The following is a 23,191-nucleotide window of genomic DNA, read 5'->3' on the forward strand; positions in this document are numbered from 1 at the left end:
GCACCTAGCAAATGTAAAGCTGCTGATGCTTCGTGACAAGTTTTTAGTGCCTGAACCTGAAGTACTAACTTGGAAGTATTTTCCAGGCACAGCTTACAAGACAAGCATCAACCAATTGTTGGTGGTTCTTACTGGTTCATGTAATTAGTTGTAGCTGCTGGGAGCCCAAAATAAAACTTTTGAAGTCTTAGCCGTTATGTAAAAGACAAAGCGGTGCAACTATTTGTGGCATCTGGGTCTATTGATTTACTGCAGCCCGTCAGTCTTAGAGGGGTGTGCTGCTACGTCAGCTCGCGCGCTCTATTGTTTCAACCGCTGTGGCCTTTGTGTTTGATCCTGCCAGTGCTTGCGTCAGTGATGCATATCATCGCCTGCGTGATGTCAAAGTGTGGGTGTTCTGCTATAGAGCCATAGTTAACCTAATGTGCTGCAGTAAATCCTGAATGCTATTTCCTCCTGGGGATAACGGTGATTCATCGCCGTTCACATTAGACTAATGCTAAGTATAGCAGCGCTCATGAGCCGCAGTAGCCACACAGATGAGTATCAAAGTCATTGCAGCTTTCTGAGCGCCAGGCCACAAAGTGTGTGTTTGCAAGCAGATCCGCTGGCGCACCTCCTTTCTTAGGTGTAAACTGATTAGCAGTTCAGCTAAAGGTAAATCCCGTGGAAGCACTGGGGCTGGGGCAATCCTTTATAACTTCATTATGCGAATTACCGTAAGAGCTTTCAGCTAAAGAACTTGGATCACGCCAGTTTGCCGGGCGGTAGACTACAGCGCAGAGCGGAGCGGCTGCGCGGCGGCATGGCTCGGGAACCCTCCCCCGGCGGGGACGGTGCCCCCCGAGAACCCGCCGCGCCCGCTCCCTGAAGCCCCGGGCGGCAGCCGGCCCGGCTCCCGGCGGCGGCGCGGGCAGGGCGGAGCGGAGCAGGCCGCGGGGCGGAGCGCGGCGCGGCGGAGCGGGCAGCCGCGCACCTGAGCGCCCCGCCCCGCCTGCCGCGGCGCGCCGGGGAGCAGCCGCCAGCCCGGGCCCGGCCCGGCCCGGCCGCTGCCCACCCCGAAATGAGCGGTAAGGTGTCCCGGCCGCCCGGCTCGGCCGCCGCGGTGAAACACGACAAGCGAGCTGCGGCGGTGCGGGAAAAGAGACGCGGGGGAGCCGAGCGCTTGCTCAGCCCCTCTGTGGGTGAGGCGGGCGCCGGTCGGGCCCGGGGAGCTGCGGGGGCCCCCCCGGCGCGGCTGTGGCTGGCAGGAGGCTGCGGCCAGCCCCGGTTTTGTAAGAGCGGGGGCATGGGCGGTCAGTGCCCCGGAAGAGCATCCGCCGGGGCGGGCGGGGGGCGGGCGCCGCCAGCGGGCCGCTCACCGGGAGGCTCAACGTGGAGCGAATGGTGGAAAGAAAAAGAAACGGACTCTCCGTTAGGCAAGCGGTGGCGGTGTCCTCAAGTGTTCAGGAGTTGCTATCTTTAGATCAGCTTGTCACGATCCTCGCGGTCACGCAGCGCTGTTGGTTTTGCTGCGCGGTTATTGTAGCTGCAATGAGCATGGTGGGGTTTTTACAGCCTCCTCAGACAGACGCGTTGGAGAATTTCACCGGCTGTTGCTGGGGGGCCGAGGTATTCCTCCCATTATTGCAATTTTTTAAATATATTTCCTGTTTCAGGGCACATACTCTGAGTCTTATGTGATCTTTGGTAGGCGCCTTGATTTTTATTTTTTTTAAAGTTAGGACAAAATGCTTACATAGAGACTTAGCAAGCTTTCTCTTTCGTAGTAGTGAACCACTGAATTTCAGGACAATAATAAACTGAAGGTGTGGTGAAACATCTGTTTCAGTTGAGTTAAATAAACCTTTACTGTGTTTGATGAGTCATTTTTCAAGAATAAAGTATAAGTATGTATTGTCTCCCACAATACTTTTCTACTTCTTACATAAAAGAACTTATATACCTAAAAGTATACAGATGATTTGAGACCTCCTCTTACAACAGTCATCAACATTTATAATATAGTGATTTGGATGAAGTCAATTCCATTTATGTGCAATACAGCAAATAAGGTCTTTGCTTGACGCAAATTCCTGATTGTTGTTTGCTGGCACTTTATAATCAGTCTCACCTTGTGGTAAAACACACTGGCTGTGTCATGCACCAGTCTACCCAATACCTAAAAGCATGAAAATTCCTCTTGCAGTGTATTTCGCTGAAGTAGAGCCAAGATCTTCACATTAGTTGCTCTTAAAAAGAAAAAAAAATAATCTGCTTTTGTATTGTATTAGCATTTTATCTTTAGAGACAGGAAAGGTTTGGGGTTTTTTTAAAAATTTTTGCAGGTAGTAATATGCTTTCTGTCAAGAAATCAGTAATTTAACTGTAAAGATCCTATGTTCATTAAAAGATATATAAAGTCTGCCAACTTTTTTTCCATGCTTTCCATTTTCTTGAATGTTCTTTTGCAGTCTAAACTCATTCCACAGCCACTTGCAAATCTCATCAGAAGTAAATTAAGAGTTCAGCCTTACACCTTGAATATTGAAAGTATATTTTCATTCATTCTGGAACTTTAAAGTGCTGAAGATGGCATGCACATTTTCCAACTATGAATTTTACTGTAACACTGTAATGTTTTTTCAGGTTCATACCTTGCCTTTATTTCTTTATTTTTGTGACCACTAGATTATGGCTATACTGAAAATGGCTTTGTGGATCAACCTTTATACTGGATTGGAGAAAACTACTTTTTTTTTGGTTTAGAGAAATTAAAGCACTAAATAAGTGAATTTTAAAAGTATTCTTAAACTATATTCTTTAGACCTTTAAAGCAAAACAAAAAAAAGCCAAATGCAGAAATACCCACCAGTTCACAAAGAAACAGGCTGTTCATGTTACAGTTCCTTCATCCCCCAAAGCTGCTGAGTTTGCTGTAAAAAGCTCCAGTAACTGTGGTCTTAATTCTCAATTTACGTGAAACTTACATAGCTTAAAATGAAAAACCTCCAAGTAAGCAATCCAAGATATAAGCTGTGTAAAATCTGCCCTCTTAGGTAAGAACTTAAACCATTATTTGGCTGAATGGTAATTTATAACAAATATACTTCCATTACTGTTGAAGTTTTTGAATTTATTGTAAGCTAATGTTCTAAAACACTTTCAGTATCTCTTCTGCTGCTTTTCACTTTCATTTCTTTGTAGCCTTTCGTACTCAGGAGAAACTTTCTCTGAAACATTTTTGAGTTTCAGCTGAGCAAAAAGACACAAAGAAGGTTCAGTTCTCAATTTGTAGTTTGCTGTAGTCTTTATATTCTTTGCTGCTACACAGTTCAGTTAATCTTCCGGTTAAGACCTTGTTCTTAAAAAGTCTCTTCCTCCCCATCCTCCAGTTGTGGGTTAATGCTTTGTTGAGAATAAAGCTGTGGTTCTTTTTAGGTAATACTGTCTCTTCTTGTAAAGAAGTTTCTATAGTATGTGTAATAAAGGTGGATTGCATGCTACTTTTTTAAAGAATGCTTTTTCTTCCTTTTCTCTGCTCTTGGCATTCGGACATAGTTACTTTTATTTTTCTGTCAAGTTCATACTTATAAGAATGAGGTACGCAAGTCTTGTGTACCGTACTTCGCATTTACTTAGCACTTTCCATTTGCAGATCTTAACTGAGTTTTAAACGAACATTAATGTGGAGTTATGGATACCCTTTCAGAAATATTACTGAAAATTCAGGAAGAGTTGGTTTGGTGCTTTTGGTACCTTCACTACACTGAACTAGCAATTTGGAGAATGCAGCTTGAAGTGTCCGAATCCCACTTGCCACAGAACCTGGTCAGATTATATTGTGTTTCAGTATTTCTTTAATTATTAAACTTCAGCGATTGTTGCCTTATGTATTTTAAACACAAGAATGTAAGGACACCTGTAGGCGGTCCCGCTTGAAGCCTCTGCCAGTGTGTTTGTTGTCCTAGAGGCCAGTATCAAATATTAAAGGAGAGAGTGCGAGGACAGGGCAGGCACACTGAGTAACTTTCTTGTTTCGAGCCTCCTGCACCAAAAGAAATACTTGTATTTTTTTACAGCTCTTAATGGATTACTTCTCTTAGTTTGGTTAACTTCTTCTGAACCTAACCTTTCATTTCCACGATGTTCTTAAAGCAAGGAGTTATACAATTTAGTTGTGCATTTTGTGAGAAAGTCCTTGTATCTGTTTTAAAAATTTTGCCTGGTGATATAATTTAGTATCTCTGGCTTTTGCACATGAGAAACCATGAATGATCTATCTTCCCATTTTTAGGCAGTTTGTGGGTGCTTTTTTTATAGGTCTTTCACTATTTCTCTGCTGCAAGTCTTTTTATGTTTAACCATCTTCAGGTGGAAGAATCCTGGTCTTTTTAGTCTTTCCTGATAAACAGGTGGAAAGCCACTGTAAACTTCTCTTTTTTTGTGTCCTTTTCTAGTTCTGTGTGTTCTTTTTGAAAGGTGGAGACGAGCATTGCACATAGGTATTGAGGTACAGTGTGGATTTATAGCATAGTGTAATAATGTTTTCTGCTTGTTCACCGTTAGTACTGGTTTTTAATGTTCTCTTTCCTTCTGCAAATGCCACTGAACAGTGCTTGGCTGGCATTTCCTTAGAAATATATGTAGTAACTCCATAGTTGCTTTTTTGCAGCTAACTTATGGCTTACTGTTGTAAACAAATACTTCTGTTGTTTTTGTCCAGGTGCATTACTCTTTACTTATCAGCACTATTTTTTGTGTGTTTTCATCGTCTGGTCATTGAGTACTGTGAGCTCCTTTGCAGCTTTCTGAGTGCATACCAAGGATTTGTCACCTTGCTGTTCATTCCCTTGTCCAGAGATTTTGTTAATGCATTGAATAGATTCATCTCTGCATGCCTCAGGGATTCCTTTGGTAACTCGAGGCACTTTGAAAGCTGATCACTTCTCTTCTTTGTTCCCAGTTCTCAAGCTATTCTTGAGAAGCCCTTTTTCCTTTTTAGCCAAAGGCAGCGTTATCTCTTTTAGAGTCTTTGAGAAAGATTGTGAAAAGCTTTTTGAAAATCCAAGTATGTGACAACATCCCTGTGCTCTTTGAAGGTATCAGGTTTTCCAGGCAGGACTTTATCTACAAATGCCACCTTAACACATCCCCTTTCTGTCATATTTATTTAAGTGTCTGCGAACTCTGTTGTTCCCATTTGCATGGTACAAGGGTCATCATGGTATCACAACCTTTCCCATTAGCAGGAGCACACTTACTGGTTTGTAACGCATTGGCTTTCTCCGTGACCTTAAGTTAGTGTCCTGTTTGCCACCTCTCTCTCCTCTGGTTCTGAGACCACTTGAGGTGATAAGTCTATAGTAACAGAGCAGCAATTTTGTAAGTAATTTTCTTTGCATCGCTTAACTGAATACTATCTGATTTCAGCAATTTATTTCAAATATGGGGAGTTTGTTTCTGGTTTAAAGTCTCATGTGTTCTTTTCGTCTTGGGACATTTCTTTGGACTTTTGACATAAGCTTTTTGTGAGTTTACTGGCAGAGAAAGATCTGCTGGGCGATTTTTTAAAAATTTAGTTTCTGAAGTTTTTTTGACCGTTTCTTAGATTTCCGAGAGTGCCCTTTGCTATAATTTTATCTGCACAGTTCATTGCCTTTGTTTATCCATGTTATCTTGTGTATTTTTCACAGAGACTTTGCAGTTCAGTGTGTTCTTTGAGCTTTCTTAACTTATTAATTGGTGCTGTACTGAATATTTCTGTAACCCGTTTAGGTCCTGCTCAGGTTCCAATGATGTCCCCAAATGGTTCAGTGCCTACTATTTATGTGCCTCCTGGATATGCCCCACAGGTACGTCCCTTCACTTGATTGTTTTTTTTTTTCTTTTCATGCAAGTTAAGCGAGTAGAACCAAAATAGCTACTTCAGTAAATTGATGTGTCAAGTTTCAGAGTTGCTGTGGACAAGCACGTAAATAAGGGGAGATGCCCCATAGTATCTCTGCGATGGGAGACTTTTCATGCTCCATATGTGCTTGTTTAGTTATATATTTACTACTTAAATGACAATAACGAGCACAGTTCCTTGTTGAGTTCAGGATCTTAATGTACTTGATGCCCTCTGAATATAAAGTACAACTGTGACCCAAGTAGTTCATTATGTAGGACCTGTACTGAATTGTAGGTTAGTGGATGTTTTCTTTTGGCACCGATATAATTTCATATACATACATAGTTCATGTCTGGGAAGCTCCCTGGAGATAAGGAGTAAAACAGATCAGTTAGAAAAAGTGTGGCAAACAACATGGAAAAAATGTCAGCTGTCCATTTGGGATAAATTATTGTATAATATGGGTTTCCACAACTTATCTTAAAATAGGGCTCTGATTTTCTGTGCTATGTGGTTCCTAATTTAGATACCTGAAAATTGAATGTGAGCTAGATAACCTGGACATCCTTTCAAGTAGATTAAAAAGGTGATTCCTCTTGGCTATTTTTGACACCTCTATTATAATGAGATGTGTGGCCTTCTAGATGGTGTCTCTTTCTTCCCCTCAACTACAGAACGAGCCTAGGGCTTGGTAGATCAGACCTGGAAGTTAGAGCAGATGAATATCACTCTCCATAATGTATTTCTCGTGATGTTCTGTTGTTGTGACCAGCCTACATCTGACTCGGTATGCACTCCATGGTGTATACAATAAAGAGGCCACAACACGTCAAATACAAAAAAACCCCCAAAATATCCAGCAGATGTTACACAGATTATCTGAACTGCATTAAAAAATTGTCCTTTAGCAAAAGAAAAGGCTGTTAGGTAAGGCAGGCTAATGTTCAGTGGGTTTGCCTTTCATCTGTTCAAAGTTGGCTGATAAGTAGATTCAAGCATCCTTCATAGTTTTCTGCCCAAACAGGCAGAAAAAAAATTAATTTGAAATAATCATGCAAGTCTAATTATCTTTAGGTCATAGTAAAAAGTCTTGATTCCTATTTAGAATTCATTTTTAAAGAGCTGAAAGAATTCTTGAGATAAGTGAAATTCTGAGTTTTACCATACTTAGTAAATTTCAATTGGTGAAGTACTTAATTTTTAAAAAGTCGTGTAGCCGGTGACAGTTGGAATAATCTTTTGAAATTACTTGATCCTTCCTTTGAGGACAGCTTGCCACAGACAGGCTGTAGGACTGGGCCTTGCTGGGACACACGGGTTTGCCTTCCCTTGGAGCTTGTTAGCACAGGCAGGTGTTGTGCTAAGACAGCTCTGACTCTTGAACCAAAGGTGCCTCACGTCTATAGACGAGCTCAGAGTACAGGTGGAATGAGCTCATGTCTGGTGTTTTCAGCTGAGTAGAAGTATCAAAGTCCAGGAAAACCTGTAGTTTATAAGGCTTCTGAATTATTTACTGCTGACAAAACATACCAGATGTTGTGGTTTATGATGGAAGTTCCTGTTACAAGCCACAAGATTCGATGCTAGTCTTGCAAACAGGAAAGTCTTAACACTGTAGAGCTAAGAGTTATCCCAGACTTAATACACTCCCAGCAAAGTAACTTAGATGATTTCTTCAGGCATAGTGTATTTTTAAATGTCAGCAGCTCCAGATATGTTTTGAGAGAAACTGGAAACCAGCTAAATGTCTAAAGCCATCAGCCTGGAAGAACAACATCAGCATAACCAGCTTTTGTCTATCCATTTTCATTTAGTTCTATTATGCCTCTACTTGCTTCAGTCCGTGTTTGGCAGTGATACAGCATACTGTCCTCTGTTGGAAGCTGGGGATAACTACAGTATAAAGCATATTTATTTTTCCTATATCACATAAATAAAAAACAATTAATAAATTTATTTACTTCTCCCTCCCTTTCTTTTTGTAACCGTAGTTCTAAAACTCTGAAGGAAAGCACATCTCTACTCATCCTTTCTAAGCTGTTTGTATTCATTGTCTGTAGGGACTTTTCCAGAGATGTTTGGTTGGCTTTCTCAACCAAGCAGGCCTATGCCAGAACTATGTGTTTTGCTAGCACAATAAGGATAATAGATAAAGAACATGTTTATTTTTTAACTTAAGGTGATATACTTGACATGGTGCACTTACTGCTTTTTAGAGGGTTTTTATGTGTAGTTGCCTGGTAGGGGCCTACCATTGAGTTCACGTTGGATTTCGAGGCACAGTTATAGACTTGTCAGACTCTTCATTTTACACTATTAAGCTTAAGGTCCATACTGCTATGAATTTATTATCTATTTCTGAGTTACTCAGGCTATTAGCAAACCCAAGAGAACAAATAAATTGTAAACTAAATAGCCTGGTTTTTATGGAAGCTGCTTCCTGTATAATCTGAATCTGCTCATAAAATCATGATTTTTTTGTGTGTGTTAGCAAAAAGGGCTTGAATTGTTAAAACTACATTTCAGCGTTTAGAAAATTTCACTGGACTGAATTTGACACAGAGCTAAGACCAGACACTGTTGTGCCTTTTCTCTCACAATTTATGCAGAGTGAGGTCCATCCCCCCACCAAATCACTTCTAGGGAGCAATCTACTTGTTATGCTGTAGAACGAATCCTAGGAGCAGTGCAGCATACAAGCAATGTGAATGAGGGTAGAAACAAGACCCTGGGGAGAAGCTAGGCTCATGCCATAAATATACCTGGTTCTTTATAAGATGTTACAGTTAGATTTTTTTTTTATAATGGTCTTTTTCCCAATCACATTGCGAAATTAATGGCATTGTTGCAGTTAACACGCTTAGCGTAGGTAGCCTTTTATTTGTGCCTTTTTTTTTTCTTATGCTCTCCGATTTTCCTTTTCTTACATTTAAGGGTTTTAGCGTTCCTAGTTTTGTTTAAGTATCTTTAGAAACATACCTTTCAGACTGTCATTATTCTTTCTGTGCGTGGTCTCTCTCACCGTACAGGTCATTGAGGATAACGGTGTTCGAAGGGTTGTGGTGGTTCCCCAGGCTCCAGAATTTCATCCTGGTGGTCACACAGTGATACACAGGCCTCCGCACCCCCCACTGCCTGGCTTCCTTCCTCTTCCAGCCATGATCCCCCCTCCACCTCGTCATATATACTCGCCCGTGACAGGAGCTGGTGACATGGCAACGCAGTACATTCCACAGTATCACACCTCACAAGTATATGGGGATCTGGGTAAGTAGCTTATAGAACAGGGGTGTAAACTCAGTTTCACCGAAGGCCACATCAGCCTCGTGGTTGCCTTCAAAGGGCCAAATAAAATTTTAGGACTGTATAAATGTATAAATGCTCTGAGCAACTTGATTTAGTTGAAGATGTCCATGCTCATTGCAGGGGGGTTGGACTAGATGACCTTTGAAGGTCCCTTCCAACCCAAACTATTCTATGATTTGCCCAGGAAAGCAATGCAGGGAGGGTTTGTAGTGACTTGGCTGGTGTCTTCCCCTGAGATTCAGCATTTAAATCCACACCTGAGCACTGTTCTGAGATATTGTGTCTTGCAAATATCCTGTTTGACGCATGAAACATGAATTCTTAGTATTGATTATGAAAAAAAATTGCTATTTTTCACAAAAGTGTATGCATTTAGTGCAGTGTCCCTATTGAAGTCTAACTCGAGTCATCAGATACCACCAGCCTTAACTTAATAACTGTACTTGAAGCTGTCTTTGGTCGTTCTATCGACATCTGCCTTTAATTCTGTTCAGTGGCAAAATGTATGTGTCTGTTAACTCAGGGATTGGGTTCTTAGATTAATATTTACCTTTCTGGTAGACTTGCTTTTCTTAGATAAACTGCTATAAAGCAGGTGCCAACTTTGAAAGACTTTCAGAGAGCTGTGCCACGTTGCTGTTTTTAGAGAAAGAAGCTAGAAGCTGAGGAGGGGGAGACTGAACACAAATTTGTCATGTTGCTGTAGATGCATAGATTCCCAGTGTTCTGTGATACTACTAAAATAATCTAAAAATGTCCTCCATATAGTCACTGTCCTTAGTCATGATGAACAAAGCTATCAGATAAGAATATACCGATGTCCTGATCTTTCTGGAATTCTTAGTGTTTCTGTATTCTTAAGTTGAACTTCATTTCTTCCTTGCACTACTTTGATAAAGTACATTATTAGATACTCTTCGGGTGCTTATTTATAGTTTTATTAATTTCTTGATTTCCTGTAGATGGCAGTTGTTTGCTTTTCATTTGCTAAATTAAGAGATTGGAGCGTGATAATTAAATGCATAAAAGATAAAGGATACTTCTTCATCAAATACTTAAGTGAATAATATTTTTTAGATTTCCGCCGCTAGGTTATATCTCCTTAAATATGAATTCAGTAATAATTTGCTAAACTGCTAATGTAAAAATAAAAATTGATAAAGTGGGATTCTTTGTTTTTGCTTTGTTTTAAATATATGTGTTAGATGCCCTTGTATTTAGGGAATTAGAGGGCTAGGGATGCTTTAATTTGTTATGTATTTGCTACAGATTTCATGTTTAATTTTGGACCACTGACTTTGGCTATGGCTTTCAGAAGTCAAAGCCCATGGTTAGGCTCCTATATGAGGAATCTGAATTTAAGAGAAGGAAAAAAAACCCCCAGAAGCTCTTAAAGCATGCTGATTCTCTAACAAGAGCACCTAAATCTCTAATGATAGTAAAAATCAAATTTCTAAATAGTCACAGCTGGTCTAGTAGTTCTCTGTCAAATTTTGTGGGAATTAAGCTGACCTAAAAAAAAAGAAACCGAAAAGTTCTTGAATTTTGTGATTTTTTTCCTTCTCGCAAGGAAGTTTTTATTTGATCTTGTTTTCTATACTTCCTCATACATAAGGAATGACAAATAATGAACTTCATTCTTCAGACTGAATGATCCAACTTACCTTAAAATGGATATATTCTATTGCTGGCTTTGAAGGATATATTTTTTTGAAAGCTTTCCTCATTTATTATGGATAGGGTTACACTGAGGAAAGAGTTGGTGCCATGTGGTGCACAGTTTTTAAGTCTTGAGTTAGTAAGCTGTTTCTAAGCATAAAGGCAAATGGATAAAATGTTACAATTGGACCGAAAAGTTCATCAATCTGCAATTTATTTGTTTTCATCAGTCTGGTACTGACTGTTTGCCAAAGCCACGTTCTGGCTTTGGAAATGGGACTTTGTTGATACTGCAGCAGCGCTTGGGGTTACTGTGCACAGGTGTAGTGTACTTACAAGACCCAGCCATGCTGTCTTCAATCTTCTAGTGTCTTTCAGTTGTCCAGTGCTTCTGGGGGAGTTTTCCCTGTTGATTTCTGCTAAAGCACTTTTAAAGTATTAGAGCTCTAGTTGCATTCCAAAACTTTAAACTTCTGTATTTTCTGTTCAGCATTAGAGCAAACCTCCTCCTGTGTAATAAAGTAACACATTTTTTCTGTGTTGACTTTATCCTGTGCCTTACAGCTCAAGGAAGATTACAGAAACATTTTAAGAATAATTTTTAAGTAGAAAAAAAGGTGTGGGAAGGAAAGATTACACTTCCTTCCCTAACATGTTTTTAATGTCCAATTGGTGTATGTTAGTTTATCTGCTGGAAACTTCAGTTTTCCAATAGGAGCAGAGACCTAATTTTAAACACGAGTGTGCACTTAAAGCACATAGCATTTTTAGCAGTATTTTAACTGCATTCTGTTCTTAGTGATTTTTTTTTCTTCTTTCATTTAGATACTCTGCCTGCTCATGGAAGATCCAACTTTAGAGATGAAAGGTCTAGTAAAACATACGAAAGGTTACAAAAAAAATTAAAAGATCGACATGGAACTCAGAAGGATAAGTTAAACAGCCCTCCATCGTCTCCTCAGAAATGTCCTTCTCCTACAAGTGAACATAATGGACTTGCAAAAGGACAGGATGCAGCTGGAATAAGCACAGGTTCTACCAAAAGCAAGTCTTTGGGTAAAGGAAAAAGCAATTCTCAGACAGACACAGAAGTAGAAGGTAAGGGTTAACAAAAATAACGTATATGTGTTATGCAAGTCCAATGTCTGGCAGAGTATTTGTAGATAGAGCAACACACTTTGAACTTGAGTGATAGCCCATAACTGTCCTGACTTACGTAGAATGGAGTTAAGAGCGATCAACCCGCTCCTCATATTGGGACAATAGGCCTAAGAGAACAAAACTACTGACTGCAAGTCTCCATATAGATTTGAGCAGATCTTATTAGGCATACTTAATAACACTGTCTAAAGAAAATCTGTGCTTTATCCGGAGTTGTTGGTGCTTACATTTTAAGGAATCACTGAATATCGATGGCCTGCTTGATATTGCAGAAAACATGGACAGAACCAGGTATCTGATACAGGAAACCTACATTCAACTCCTTAAAGAGGAATATTTTGTAAAAGAGATACCGTTGTTATATGACATTCACATAATGCCTGTCCCTACCAACTCATTATTGAAGGCCCTTGTTAGCAAGAGACTGGTCCTCACACTAATCCATGTGAGTTCCTGTTTTGTAAGACACTTCCATAGGGACTGTCTTTATTATTAATAACTTCATTTCACCATAAATAGACTGAATTCACTCAGTCTGGGTCATACAGTCGTCAAATCTGATGATGTCACTGTGCAACTTTCAGGTCACTGGCATAGCACTTCAGATTCAGAACTCGAGGACAGAGAATTGTGGTCAGTCTAGTACTATTTTCTCAGAACAGGGAGTTGTAACTAATGATCCTGAGGGAAATAAACCATGTTTTTCTTAACTCATTGAAGTTTTCTTTGAGATTATGATTTTTCACCCATGTATGTTAGGCTGCTGTAGACCAGAGGAATGTGAAGGAAGTGAGTCCAACTAAGACCAGGAAATCTCAACCTAAAAAAGCTGTTTAAAAACCTGTGTAGATGGTATCCTGTGAAAGTTTAGTGCCAAGGGACGCCTTTGAGATACAACCAGAATTCAGAAGTTGGGAACTGTTGCTTCAAACTTGAATGAATACTTGTCACTGTAGTTCCAGAGTGGCATTTGTCTTGGCTTTAGATTACTTTCTGTTAGTTGGTATTTATCTGTGAGCTAACTTTACCAAGGCACAGGTGATAAAATGTACTATTATTTACATGTGTTATGAAAATTATATTAATTGTTCCTTAGAAGTATTGTATATGAAAAATTGAAAAGTCCACTTTTCAAAATTATTTATTTCAGGGGGCATTTTGGATAAATATGTATGGTAACTTAGATTTGTGATAACAAACAGAAGCCAGAAATGCATTAAATTAGTTATTAAATGTAGAAATATAAAGTTCTAAACAGATTTGACATGTTTTTAAAATAATTTTATCAGGCTTTGTTTTTCTTTCATTTTTCTTTATAGTTTAAGGCAAGTTAAGTGAATTTAAGAAGCCTGGCCACACCTTCAAAACTGAGTAGCCTGTTCACTTACACGATTGAGATAATAAAATTTTAATGTTGTGTGAGAAAAAGCACATAAAACTCTTTCTATAAACTTAGTGACTCCTCGATAAAGCTCAGCTATACCTTCAGCTGAACCAAAACACCTTAGGGTCTTTCCCTGAGATGTAACTGAAGGCTAAGCCAAGGTTTCCCCTTGCAATTGAGGGAGGCCAACAGTGTTGCCAGCAATCCTCCACATGATGTGTAATAACATATTTAAAGTACTGTAACTTGACTGCGTCTACACGCGAAATCTACAGAAAATATCTCAGCTTAAGATCTTCAGAGCAGTAGTTAGTTTAAAGTTATACATTAATGAAAGATAACTGGGCTTTCTGTATTCCATTGAGTCATAGAACAGATTTAGAAATAGTTTTATCTAACAACTTCTTTGGGAGCTTTTTTGGTTTTATGTTGCTCTAGATGGATGCAAGTTGTCAAGGTGTTCTATTTTATATGTACTTTAATCTATGGACAGTTGTTGAATTTGAAGAATTTTTTCACTGTAAAGTCACTGAACAATATTCATAGGTACTTTTTATTTGTTTTTATTTTGTTTTTTAAGAAAAGGATGAAGAAACAAAAGCACTTGAAGCACTTCTTTCTAATATAGCCAAGCCAGTGGTAAGTAAATAACGCTTTCCATAAAATCAGAAGGTATCTGTTGCTAGTTTATACAATTACAGCTCCTTCTCTTTCTCAAAGTTGAAATGAGCTTTAACTTCCTGCACTAAAGAAAATTCGCTTGATTTCCAGTCACTGAAATGTAAATGACCGAAGTAATTTTCAGTATATTAACATTTATGAAGCTAGAATTGTCTTGATAATTTTTTTTAATGGAATTCTTCTTCTTGGCCACTCTGTGAAATCTCAGCATTAACAGAATTATAAAAAATATAAATAGAAAGAGCTTGTAACATCGCCAGTAACATAATGATGATGATGCTTAACATAAGATGATGGCTAACATCATCTCTTACTGTAAAATCCGTTCTCCATTTCCTGTAACGTTGTTTAGTTTTAACTGTTCGGGAAACAACTTTACACACCAGGTATCTGTAGGCATGAGAGAATCCTCCTGAGGTTTTGGAAACCTCACCAAAAAAAAGAGGTGTTATTTGAAAAGTAAAGAAAAAGTATGGCAGATTTCACAAAGAATCTCTGATACTTCCAGGGAAGAGAGACAAAATTCACCAAGGAAGGTGACTGTCAGCAAAGGGCTTCTGACTGACTTGCTTGAAAAATCTACCAACTTCTTTTCAGTTTGTAAAATTGTAATTCGTAAGCTCTGTGTAGAGAATCTGTAAAGCACTGTTGCCAAAGGTAGCAGTTTCTTTGATTTTACAACAGACTTGTGTTCTTTTATCATCTGGGCCTTCCCTGGTCCTAACCCTTCTTTGAGGATTTGCACAGCTTTTCCAAAAATCTGCACCTCAGTCCTCAGTCCACCAGCTTGTTTGGGTAAAAACAGTCTGTGTTCCCTATTACAAGCTACAAAAAGTCCATACAACTGAAACTCCAGGAGGAGCTTGCCATGGGTTTGTCTGGTCAGTTGCTTCCCCCATAATCAGGCAGCCCTGCTTTTCATCCTTTGTCCTCAGTTTACCATACCACACACACATAACTAATAAAGAAGATAAAAGTTTTATGGAAGGAAGGACGTATAGAGGAAAGAAGATGAAGAACGAAAGAAGCTCAGATGATCATTAGGCTTTCAACATTTCCATTTGTCAGCTACATACCTTCTCCCTTTCACCTCCCAGACAACCTGGCCCCGGTTTTAGTTCCTCAGCCTGGTGAGGAGAGGCTGAGAGCCGGGACTGTTTAGCCTGGAAAAGAGAAGACTCGGGGGGAACTTACCAGTGTGTATAGATATCTGCAGGCCGAGTGCAAAGAGGATGGAGTAAGGCCCTTTTCGGTGTGCCCAGCACCAGAACCAGAGGCAACGGGCACAAGCTGAAACACAGGAGGTTCCCTGTAAACATCAGGGGACACTTTTTTACTGTGAGGATTACTGAACACCGGCACAGGTTGCCCAGAGAGTTTGTGGAGAATCCCTTTTTGGAGATATTGAAAAGCTGGCTGGATGTGGTTCTGGGCAGCTGGCTTTAGATGACCCCACTTGAGCAAGGAGGTTGGACCTCCAGAGGTCCCTTCCAACCTCAACCATCCTGTGATTCTACAGTGCTCCAAGGGCCAAGCAGGGATTGTAATTGTAATTACAGAGGAACTCCTGAATACCTTGGTATCCTGCTGTGTCCAAGCATCAAAATGGGTTAACATGTCTTCAGTGCCGCCATGTCTTTGGTGGCTAAGCGGCACGGAGGCAGGATCTGTCTGAATCACATGCTATGTAAGAAAGGGCTGAGAGGGCTGAGATGAAGAAATGGAGAGGAGTTAGCTGATCCTAGCTGCTGCTGTGGTATAGGTAGTAGCTGGGACAGTCAAGTTCAGTAGATCTTAACAAGATGACCTTGGCAATTGGAACTAATGGAGGGCCAATAAAAAGAATTTTTGGAGAAGAAACTGAGACTGAAAAGAAAGCTTAGGGAGATTAAGGTGTGAGGGAGAAAGGAAGGGAGAGAAGAGACGGCTCTGACAGGGAACCCAGGTCTGAAGGGCAACCAAGACTTGAAGGATCCTGAAATATAACAGGTGAGGAGTCTAAAATGAGAAAATGAGACCAGGAACAAACAGAATAGTAGGTGTGAACTATTGGAAGAACAAGATGGAGAGCAAATACCTTTTCTGTTTGTTATTTTTACAAGCAGGCTGATAATGAAAGGGTGATGGGAGTCTGAATGTCTTGTTAGTAAGACTGCGAGTGGTGGGGATAGTGGGCTGTAGTAGCAGGAGACAGAAACTGCCTGAGAAAGATGAAGATCAGTGAGACAAGTACACAGAACTTTTCTGAGAGACTAAAGGGCAGAAGTCTGGGGTGGGGTAAACAGGGACTACAGACTGAAATGGAGAACCTTTGATTAGGACCAGGAGGAGAAAAAGGGTCAGAAGGGGTTATGCCTGTGAGAAGTAAATGTAAGTCTACATCTTTACCCAGGACCCCAGCTTTCCCACATCTCATCTTTCTTCTGGCAGCAAGTACCTGTGAAAGTCCTACCAGCAGAGGTGTTGTTTTGCTGCCTGTTGTTTCACTGCCCAGCTGTGCATCTCAGTTCCACAGATGTTAGCAAACACCTATAGCTATCATTGTTAGGTCAAGCAGTGGAGACTTGTGCAGTGGATCTAAAGGCTCAAGGATGTAGGATTGCTGTAGGATGATGCTAGAAAGAATTTAAGGGAGTCGTTTCCTATTAAATATATATATAATAGAAATAATGTATATACACACATATTCTAGGAAAATAAGCATCAAAATCCTATTAGAAGAATTCTGTTCTCAAAGTGAAACAGGAAAGATTTCATACTAATGCTGGTCCTTTGTGTTTAAGATTACAATCACCTTTTGTAGGGTTTTTTTTTTCTTTTTTTTGAACACAGCAACATACTGTTCTTTCTGTATGGTCCCTGCAGTTCACTGTGCAAAAACATTCATGCTTTGGGAATGGATCAGGCCTGAGCAGCTAAAGGAATGGGTGTCTTTGACCCCTTTTGACCCTGAGTTATGAGAGTCTGTCCCAGCAAGGGTGTATGTGCCTGGTTTAGCCACGTACTGCATCAGAATGGATGCAGAAACAAATTTTGCTGCAAGGTTAACCTACTGCAAGAAGGTGCTGTCACTGGGGCGTGCTGTACACCAGCGTTCTCAGCAGCCCTCACATCATGAGTGCCTGCTACACCCTTCTTAACTTGGTGAGAATGTGGATGATCTTTTCTGTCCTGACTGGAAGTAGAGGGACCGGTTCTCTACAAGAAGTGTGCACCATCCTCTGGAGGTGAGGGCGTACAGGATGCTGTCCCAGTCCGAGACTGTCACCAGGGGCTGCATTGCCAAGGGGAATGAGAACTCTGAGCGTCCTGGGGTGGTTAGAGTGAGACTGTGAGAAGTGTGATCAATAGGTGGTGTCTTCTGCTGTGCTGCTAATGGCTTATGAAAAGGCAATGGAGTGTCATTACTGTCTTGTTTTCTTTCACTTCCTTCCACCTTTAACCGTCCACATTTAACTGTCCATGCCTTTTAGGCAAGCACACTACCTCCCCTCCCCACCATGCCCTTACTTGAATGTCGCTGCATGTAGCTGTGTGCCTACAAGTGATCTCTTTGCAGACCTCAGAAGACATCACGGGCTTAGGCAGTGGTAGTCTGCTACAGACTAGACAGCGTACACAAGGCAAAAAGCCAAACTTCCAGCACACAGAGAGGCTTATGCTTTGCGAAGGCAAGGGACTGTCAGGGCTGTGGGTGGGTGGAAGACTGGCTGATGTTGCAGCCTGGGAGAGTGTGATATGATAAGAGAAAGGGAAGCTGTGGTACCTACTTAGGCCTTGAAGGATGAGAAGCAACCCTCCCACAGTTTCTCCAAGGAAACATTTTCCTCACCCTCCCACAAGTGAAACAGGAGATTGTGTTTTTTCACACCTTCTGGTTTTAGTTCTCATCAGAAATATCCCTGTAGGTTTTGAATTAATGTTTTGCTTGAAGCATTCATTGTGGGGGTTGTGCCATGATGCTGCTCTGGATGGATCATCAACAACCTGTTCCCTGGTTGAACTTCAGTGCTGGCACAGGCGATACTGGATACTGGCTGTGGTGGTGGTGGTCAAATGATCAGATAATCACACAGATGCTGTCCAGTACAGTGTCCATTGCACCATCTCCTGCTCCTGAAAACCCAGAGTAGTGCTGAAGGCTGTGACCTGTCCTGGGCTGTCCTGTGTCTTAATGCCCATGTCCAGGGCACGTACGTCTAAATCAGGTGTTGGCCTCCATGATGTGCTTTCATTCACACAGCTCTTTCAATTCTGTGCAGTATGGGGCACACCAGCTTTGCTGCCTCCAGACTCCCATTAGATGTTTTTACGAACATGTTCTCATTTTCTTAGACTTTTCCATGTATGGATCCCCTATTCTTTCATACATGGCACTGTTAAGTCAAGTCGGTAATGTGGTACTGCCACCAGATGACTCTTCTCCTTAGGGAGGTCTTAAACTGTCTGTACCCAGATGCAAGTTGGAGTGGTTCTGCAGATTGCACCATGCTGAGTCCTCATGTCCACCAGCTGTCGTGTCCATTCACCAAATAACAAAGAAAGCAGAACAGAAGGGGACCTGAAAAATCAAAAGCAAAATGAAGAATGGAGCAGAAGGCTGAGTATTTAATAATGAGAGACAATAGGAGCTCAGAATTTGAGGGCTGGTTACATAGCATGTAAGTCCATTGGGAGGGCATAATGTTTTGTGGTTTGTGCATATTCTGTGTATGCTTATGGTCTTTTAGAATGTGATGCACTTCACTTTGTCCCTTATTAATAGTCTTTTGAGGAAGAATATAGCTGGACCTAGTCTTGTCTTTAAGAATCATTCTCTTGGCTGGAAGTTGAGTCTGAAAAGCAGTACCAAATGTTTTATAAATTAGTTGAAAGGGACTTAAATTACATTCTTTGATTCTCTGTTGTCAGTGCTTCCAGCTGTGATTTATTTTATTTTATTTTTTTTAGCAATTGAGAGTGGTTGAAAATACTCATACACCTATATGTGAATTTACTGAAAAGCTCCAGAACTTTATAGAATATGTACCATCATATAGAGTGTAGGTCCAGGAGAAAAACCTTGATGTTACTCAGTCCCACTCCTCCTACCTCTCTTCTTTTTGTCTGATTACTGACCCCTCACACACAAGCTGTATTTCTGGGGACCCCACAGTTCCACACCCCATTCTGTGGGGTTGCAGAAATGAAGAAGGTGGCAGCTTCAGGGAGATTCAGGTGTTTGAGGGACAGGGTTGAAAATTATTTCGAGTATTTATACCTGCCAAAGAGTTAAGTGTTTTAACTTTTGTTCTGTTCTTCTACCCATGAGCACCTTCTCGTAGGTCCTTAGGTACCTGCCTCTTAACGCTTGTTCTGTAAGTAGTTCACTCCCCAGTGGTCCTCAGCAGGACTTACTAGTTTAGGCTTGGCTTCTTGGAGCTTTCTGGTTTAATGTGAGTATACATCGCTGGCAGGGAACCTGTGTTTTAACCTGACTACCTGGTTTATTGCAGACCACCTAGTTTCACTGGGTGCCATCTATGGTGCCAGTGACTGGTGTGGGTTGTTAATTTTCTGGTCTGGCAATAGGGTTACATGAGATGGATATGGATTTCTGACTTGTTGGAAATGACTGTTAAATGCTTTTTTTTCTTTCTTATGTTACATTTTACAGTTTTAACTTCGACATTCACCAATAAGAGAGCAGTGCCTGACTTAGAGATTTCCTGATAGATTTTTTCTTTTAATATCTTTTTGTCTTTAATCTTGTTAACCTGTTTTTGTTTCATCGACTCTTTTAAGTTCTCCTGTACATTCTGTTAAATCGTAGCTTATTGGCTAACATTTATTCCTTTTCCCCATAGGCATATGTGCACATATGTATGTATACAGGATTTATATAGCTTTTGTACATTACAGCTTTTATGTACCATAAGGATGTCTTAATTCCCAGCTTCTGCAAATACTTTTCAGTTTGCATTTCTGATCACGTTCAGTTCCACTGACTGTTGCTTTTATGCTTTGGCAAACTGACCACAGCAAAGCTTCAGCTCTTCATAATATTCTTTAGTCACATAACTCTGATTACACAAAGTAAAACAATGAGAACAACCTACACAGTCACTCATTTTTAGCTTGGTATAAAATACTGCTTCATTGTGTTATAGTTACTGTGCTAACAGTTGTCATCTGTTATTGTAGAAGTCTTATGGAAGGTTTTTGTGAGTTGAACAGCAAACATAGCCCTGGGGGAGTAACTCAGGATAACAATTTTTTTCCCAGTCAGACTTAACATTTCACCCTGTTCTCTGTGTATACTTGTTGGTGTATTAATGATTTCCACTGATACTGTGGGTTTTATTTTACTAGTCAAAGCCCTCTGAGTTGTCTGTTACTCTGTAATGTTGCCTTTGATCTCCCACTCTTCCTATTCTATGTGTAGTGAACAGCTGAAACCTCTAATCTTTTAACATTCCAATAAGATGTAATGCCACCTTTCACTCATACTGTGTTACTTCTCCAGTGTAAAAGTAGATAGACTAAGATATATGAAGAGAAATGTAATCTGTCAAGTCTGCAGTTTGACATTAGTAAAGCATTAGATGGGATGTTTTGTGCAGTTCTGGGCAAAGCACTAAAGACAATGAAACAGTAGGAGGCAAGGAAAACAGAATGATCAGAGATTTGGATAAGTGAGGCGAGAGACAAATGCTAACTGTCTTCAGATGCATAAGAAACAACTGCAGAAAGGAAGGGAAGATCTCATGTTCAACACCATGGTGGCTAGGGCAGGTAGGCTTAGCTGGTAGTAAAAGAAATGCTGCCTGCATATTAGGGAAAGATTTTCAACTGTTAAAAATCATGGAATCACAGAATAGTTTGGGTTGGAAGGGACCTTTAAATGTCATTGAGTCCAACCCCCCTGCAATGAGCAGGGACATCTTCAACTAGATCAGGTTGCTCAGAGCCCCGTCCAGCCTGGCCTGGAATATCTCCAGGGATGGGGCATCTGCCACCTCTCTGGGCAACCTGGGCCAGTGTTTCAGTACCCTCGTAATAAAAAATATCTTCTTTGTATCTAGTCTAAGTCTACCCTCTTTTAGTTTAAAATCATTATCCATTGTCCTGTTGCAACAGGCCCTGCTAAAAAATCTGTCCCTGTTTTTCATATAAGCCCCCTTGAAGTGTTGAAAACCTGCAGTAAGGTCTCCCCGGAGCCTTCTCTTCTCCAGGCTGAACAGCCCCAACTCTCTCAGCCTGTCCTCACAGCAGAGCTGTTCCAGCCCTCTGATCATTTCATGTCCCTCCTCTGGCCCCTCTCCAACAGGTCCATGTCTTTCCTGTACCGAGGGCCCCAGAGCTGGACACAGGACTCCAGGTGGGGTCTCACCAGAGCGGAGCAGAGGGGCAGAATCACCTCCCTCGGCCTGCTGCCCACGCTGCTTTTGTTGGAGCCCGAGGCACAATTGGCTTTTTGGGCTGTGAGCACACATTGCCAGCTTATGTCCAATTTTTCATCCCCCAGCACCCCCAAGTCCTTCTCTGCAGGCCTGCTCTCAATCCCTTCATCCCCCAGCCTGTATTGATATTGGCGGTTGCCCTGACTCAAGTGTAGGACCTTGCACTTGGCCTTGTTGAACCTCATGCATGAGGTTCACATGGGCCCATTTCTCAAGCTTGTCCAGGTCCCTCTGGATGGCATCCCATCCCTCAGCATGTCAGCTGCACCACTCAGCTTCATGTCGTCCACAGACTTGCTGAGGATGCACTCGGATCCCACTGTCTCTGTCACCGATGAAGTTGTTACACAGTACTGGTCCCAGTATAGACCCCTGAGGGACACCACTTGTCACCGATGTCTATCTGGACATAGAGCCATTGACCACTGCCCTCTGGATGCGACCATCCAACCAGTTCCTCATGCAATGAACAGTCCACCCATCAAATCCATATTTCTCCAATATAGAGAGAAGGATGCTGTGGGGGACCATGTCAAAAGGCCTTACAGAAGTCCAGATAGATGACATCTGTACCTCTTCCCTTGTCCACAAATGACAAAGTAGCTAAACATAGGAATAGATAATCTTACAGTGGACTTACTACTCCTGGAGCGTAGTAGTCCTCCAGGAAACTGCACTCCTTTTCTTCCGTGTGCCCTGCCATTTTCTGCAGCTCAGGAGGGTGGAATTAAGATTGTCTGAGAGGGAGCTTTTACCACCCCAGATGCTTCCCACAACTCTGAAGACTTTCAGAAATGCTAGAATTGTACTGAGGTGGTTGTAGTTAATATTAGTGGAGTTTGTGACCGCATCAAGATCGTAGTGGAATTTCTCTTGCCAAACTTTGAATCGTTTTTCCAAGAACTTCAGTGGGTAATCTTGCTAGTATTAGATCTATTTCAGGACATGATGTACAGTCCTGTTAGCATGTAAGGGCTTAGTGACATTATTTTCAAGACATTGATATTTGTCTTGTTTAATTTTTCTACTTCATATTATCAGTAAGTTACTTTCTCTTCTTCATGCTTGAAGTTGACTCTTTCAGGTTCTTGGTTCAGTAGATATCAATTTAAGAGCTCTAGTTGTGAAGATAGCATTTTGATTCTGGTACTCTGGTAATAGAATTCCAAAAGCAACTATTCCCAAAACAGATATATGTTACAGTTATGTTGTAAAACTACTCATATCATGTGTTTTTTATTTTCTTATGAAAGGATTGGAAATGGTAGGTGCAACATATAAACCACAATGGCAGACATTCAATATTAATAAACACCCACAAATATCTAGACTTCTTTCTGTAGTGGATCCTAAAAATTTATAATCACATGCACGCACCCATGCACTCACCTACAGAAACATGAGCATCCCCAGCCCCTTGCTCTTCTGCGAGCGTGAGTGCCCCTAAAACTACACATTTCCTGTCAGAGAAGTGGGTACTTTACTTTTGTCTGTAGCTGTCTTGTTTCCTAAAATATGTTGTTCCCTGCAGTCTGCTAATGCACAGGCTGGTGAGAAAGCTCCTCAGCAGGTCGCGTGTGCCCACCCCAGCTGTGGGTCCCTGCCTGCACCCCCCCAAACTGCTGTCGCACCAGCTGGGGTGCAGCTGTCGAGGCATCCGACGGGGAGGGTGGATGGAGGCAGCAG

The 23,191-nt window shown here is 41.2% G+C and overlaps 1 protein-coding gene across 7 annotated transcripts in view; it reads left to right on the plus strand.

Annotated features, from left to right (window-relative positions):
* Nucleotides 1-23,191, plus strand: part of FNDC3A (fibronectin type III domain containing 3A) — a 122,550-nt gene that overhangs the window by 62,732 nt on the left and 36,627 nt on the right. For 6 of the 7 annotated variants that reach the window (XM_065630369.1, XM_065630362.1, XM_065630392.1 and 3 more), the window contains 4 exons: nt 5,758-5,834; nt 8,902-9,139; nt 11,663-11,935; nt 13,963-14,021. In XM_065630369.1, the coding sequence (XP_065486441.1) occupies nt 5,758-5,834; nt 8,902-9,139; nt 11,663-11,935; nt 13,963-14,021 (647 nt within the window). Of the gene's footprint in view, nt 1-1,006; nt 1,071-5,757; nt 5,835-8,901; nt 9,140-11,662; nt 11,936-13,962; nt 14,022-23,191 lie in introns of those variants that run through there. The other variant, XM_065630412.1, reaches the window with a different exon arrangement.

Source organism: Caloenas nicobarica, chromosome 1 (genome assembly GCF_036013445.1).
Source record: "Caloenas nicobarica isolate bCalNic1 chromosome 1, bCalNic1.hap1, whole genome shotgun sequence".
Classification (NCBI taxonomy): Eukaryota; Metazoa; Chordata; class Aves; order Columbiformes; family Columbidae; genus Caloenas; species Caloenas nicobarica.